Genomic DNA, 4640 nt, shown 5'->3' with positions numbered 1-4640 from the left:
CACACACACACACACACACACACACACACACACACACACACACACACACATAAATGTTCAACCCATTATGGAAATCTTATTTTTGAGTGTAGCTTTAAATAGACTTTTTATTTTAAAAGCTTTCTTTCTGTTGTAAAATGCAGTGTATTGACAGATGAGACCACCTGCACTGTGCTAAACTCCACTCTTAACAGACAAATGTTCAACCAATTATAGAAACCTTATTTTTAAGAGTAACTTTAAATAGTTCTTTTTCTTTTAAAAATGACCTTTCTGTTGTATTCTAGTGTATTGACCGACGAGACCACCTGCACTGTGCTAAACTCCACTCTAACAAAGGATATCAATTGCTCATACAACTGTGGCTCTGACTGCTGGCGGAGCTCTAAGTACCCCTGTCTGCAGGTCTACGTCAGCTTGAATGCCACCGGCCGCATTGGGCTGCTCTCTCACAATGAGGAGATGCTGGACGTCAGTTCTGAGGTAAAACGTTCAGCAAACTGAGAAAGATCAGAGTGAAATAACTCCTACCATAGGAAATATATAGTGATTCACAGTTGTTTCTCCTAGACAACAATGAGATTAAATTGAGACAAATAGAATATTTTAAACAGTTAGAGTTAATATAAACTCAAATATTTCACATCAAATTCTCTGAAGACAGTTTCCAATGTATGCTGTCCAATTCCTAATTAATTCGAGCTAATCCAAAAACTAGACATTCAGAAATGCTCCCTGCCAGTCATTTTGCATTTTAAGATTTGCAGAAGTTGGATTGGCTGACATGCCTTTGGAGGGCAGGGTTGTAGAGTGATTGACATTACTAAATGGTGTAAGCTAGCAAAATGGATAAAATCACAAACATATTGAAAACTCCTGAGCTTTAAGCAGAAATAAAAATGTCATGATCAAGTGGAAGTTTGAAACAAAACAAAAACAGGATATTATTAATTGTCAGAAAAAGTGTTCTCTTTGTTCTGACAAGGATGCTCGTGTATGAACTAAAATTTAAATCGACCTTCAATTTAAAATGAACCTCCCACACTATATACACTATAATGTTCAAAAGCTTGGGCCTAGCAAGATTTTTTTAATGCTTCTAAAAGAGGTCTCTTATTATCACTGAATTCACGAATTTGAATTCGAAGCGGCCGGCGGGCTTAAGTGAGCCGCGGCCGGCAAGCTTGACAACTGCGCGGCCGGTGTAGTGCCGAAATTTGCACCTTGCCAGATTATGCACCCCCTAGTATTGGTAGGTTTAGGAGCAGGTGTGGGGGAGGTGTTAGGATTAGGGGTGGGGTTGGGATTAGGCAATCAGGTAGCGACTTCAACGAGGGGGTGCATAATCTGGCAGGCTTGCAGAATTCGGCACAACACCGGCACGCTTGACAGCAGGATGGTTCTCATACCGCGGGGAACAAACAGGGAGAACAAAGAAAACAAAAGACTATTTAAACCAAAACAAAACACGGGAGAAGGAGCGCCGCTCACTGTTTACGGTCTGCTGTTCTGTCACACTCACACACTGGGAGCGCAGGAATGAGCGAGGAGATGAGGAATAAAGTAAATCAAAAAGGTTTTAAAGGGGTCATATGATGCTTTTTACTGAAACCACGCCTTCTTTCTTTGCGTGCACATTTGGGCACATTATGCAAATATTTCCACATAGTGAGGTAGATATGTGGGGGCGTGTTAGAACGAGCCATTTTAGGGGGGGCGTGGCAGAGTCTTAACTTTGATAAAGAATATCTCTTTGGTTTTGAGACTTTAGTCTTTGCAACTTCAGGGATCTTATCTATGCACAATCAGCTTGTAACACTCAAAAGAGAAAGGAAAACTTGAAATCGCATCATATGACCCCTTTAATGAAGGCATGGTGGGGATCACAGGACAGGAGACATCAGGCAAACCAAAATGACACTTAACAGCAGACAGAGAGCTAGGAACTGAGAACACTTTAAATACACAGACACCAATGGGACACACCTGGGAGCAAATGAACTAATTAATCAAAACACAGCTGGAGAGGAATACACACAATGAGGACAGGAACAGGAAGGACCAAATAAGGACAAGGAAGGCACATGAGGAGCAAAACACAGAAAACACAGACCAGAGTCTGACAATCATAGAGTGCATTTATTTAATAAAAAATAAAATGTAATATATATTACAGTTTAAAACAACTATTTTCTATTTTATTATATTGTTAAATTTAATTAATGTGATGTCAAATCTGAATTTTCAGCATCCATTACTTCAGTGTCACATGATCCTTCAGAAATTATTCTAATATACTGCTGTATATCTAATATTTGCTGTTGTTTTGCTTAATATTTTTGTGGAAACTGTGATACCGTTTTCCAGTTTTCTCTGATGAATAGAGATGTTAAAAAGAACAAAATGTTATTTTGGAATCGAAATCTTTTGTATCACTATAAATGTCTTGTCACTTTTGATCAGCTTAATGTGTCCTTGCTGAATAAATGTATTACTTTCTTTAAAAAAAAAAAACAGACTTCAGAATCAGAATCAGCTTTATTCGCCAAGTGTGTGCAAACACACAAGGAATTTGTTGTGGTTTTTAAGAAGCTCTTGGTACATACATGCATACATGTCCGACATGAGAACAGAAACATTTAAATAAGACTTAACAATAAATAATAATGTGTATGAATCTGGAACAGAAGATTTACAGTATGTACAGATTTGTGCATTATTTACTCTATATATACAGCTGTATAAAAATATGCATATGTATTTACATAGTACTTGAGAGAGAGGCAATAATTAGAGATGGAGAATGAATTACAGGCATGCATTACAGAACACAGGTAATAATTCCTGTGTTAGCTGTTTAAGCTGGAAATGGCATGGGGGAAAAACTGTTTTTATGCCTAGATGTTCTAGTGCACAGAGATCTGTAGCGTCTGCCTGAGGGGAGAAGTGCAAACAGGTTGTGTCCGGGGTGAGAGGGATCTTTGATGATGTTACCTGCCCGTTTCTTCACTCTGGAGTTGTACAAGTCCTGAAGATTTGGCAGGTGCACACCAATGATCCTTTCTGCTGTCCTAACAGTCCGCTGCAGTCTTCTTATATCTGATTTGCTGGCTGACACAAACCAGACAGTTATAGAGGAGCACAGAACCGACTCAATGACAGCTGAGTAAAACTGTGTCATATGCGCCTGTGGCAGTACACATACCATTTTTGAATGGTAGTGTAGATATTAAAATATATCCAAAAGTAGCAGATTTCTGTAACTAATAAATTATTCTCTTTAAATACAAAATGAATACATAATATTAAATAAATAACTCATGCATTTGTTTTCCCAGTGTTTTTATGTGCCCAAATGCCAGAAGGACCACACCGCCCTGCATGTTATGATCCAGAATATTTCAGAGCATTTGAGGATACACCAGCAGGTGACATGTTACCACGACTCCAGCGAGCATCAGGGCAGCATCCTTCTGAACCGTCTGTATGGCAGCAGCACAGTCTTCCACTCTCTCTTCTGGCCCTCCTGCATGTTATCTGGAGGAACCCTCATCATACTCATGGTCAAGCTCACTCAATACCTTTCCATACTGTGTGAACAAATTGGCAAAACTCCAAAGTGAAAGAGGCTCAGTGATTGACAGACTTAGTGAAGTGAACGGAGGAGCTTTCATTTCTCCTTCAAATGGTCTCCGGCTTCCTGTTGTTCAAGGATTGACTGGAAATTGATATGTTATTCTTCCATGACTAAGCTATATTGTAAGCACAACTCATATCTCATAAGTGCTGCTCTATTCCAGATGGAGTTAGTTCTGTTCGAAGAAGGGCATTATAATATATAATAAACATTAAAACATCCAACCTTTTGATACTATTTCTATACGTATCTGTTAAAAGCCTTGGGAATATTATCATAAAATTATTTATTTATTTTTTATATAATAAAAATGGAAAAATGATTTAAATAATCGAGAATTTAAATGAGATAAATTACAAATAATAATGAATCAAAAAGAAAGTGTCACACTTCACTAGAGAGGAGCGAGGAGACAAGGTATTAAACCCACAAAAGTCTTTTAATTCAAACATCCAAGGGAATACTCGGGGCAGACGGAAACACAGGGTTTGACGTTCAACAGCGGATAGAACTTGGGACTGGGAACACTTTAAATACACAGAACAGGATGACAAGACACACCTGGGATCAATGGAAATAAAACGGGGAACACCTGGAATCAAATCAACCTAATCAAGACAGGAACATGAAACTAACCAAATATGGGCATAGGAAGGCACATGGGGAGCAAGACACAAACAAAACACGGAACAAAGTCGGACATAACGCCCCCCTCCGGAAGGCGTGCCCTCCTGTCATATAACATCCCATGGGGAGGGGGGGTGGGCGCTCACTCGGGAGGCCATGGCGGATCAGGAGCATCGGGAGGCCAAAGGAGGAGCAGGGGACTCGGGAGGCCAGGGCGGAGGAGGGGACTTGGGAGGCCAGGGCGGAGCAGGTAGTTTAGGAGGCCATGGCAAAGCAGCCTCCGAGGCCGCGGCCCTAGCCCCCGCCTCTACGGCTGGAGCCTTACTACCCCCCGGGGAAACAGGAGCCCTCCCTGGGCGTAGCAGTGGATGAGGAG

The 4640-nt window shown here is 40.5% G+C and overlaps 1 protein-coding gene across 1 annotated transcript in view; it reads left to right on the top strand.

The window, feature by feature from the left end:
- Positions 1 to 3833, top strand: part of LOC107656859 (calcium-activated potassium channel subunit beta-2-like) — an 18798-nt gene extending 14965 nt beyond the window's left edge. Inside the window, exons 4-5 of the mRNA XM_016444808.1 lie at positions 288 to 483; positions 3339 to 3833. Of these exons, the coding sequence (XP_016300294.1) occupies positions 288 to 483; positions 3339 to 3623 (481 nt within the window). The 3' untranslated portion in view covers positions 3624 to 3833. The remainder of the gene's footprint in view (positions 1 to 287; positions 484 to 3338) is intronic.
- The last annotated feature ends 807 nt before the right edge of the window (positions 3834 to 4640 follow it).

The sequence above is a fragment of the Sinocyclocheilus anshuiensis genome, unplaced genomic scaffold (assembly GCF_001515605.1).
Source record: "Sinocyclocheilus anshuiensis isolate Anshui unplaced genomic scaffold, SAMN03320099.WGS_v1.1 scaffold3220, whole genome shotgun sequence".
Taxonomy (NCBI): domain Eukaryota; kingdom Metazoa; phylum Chordata; class Actinopteri; order Cypriniformes; family Cyprinidae; genus Sinocyclocheilus; species Sinocyclocheilus anshuiensis.
The sequence above is the reverse complement of the archived record's forward strand: the minus strand, read 5'-3'. Positions and strand labels throughout refer to the sequence as shown.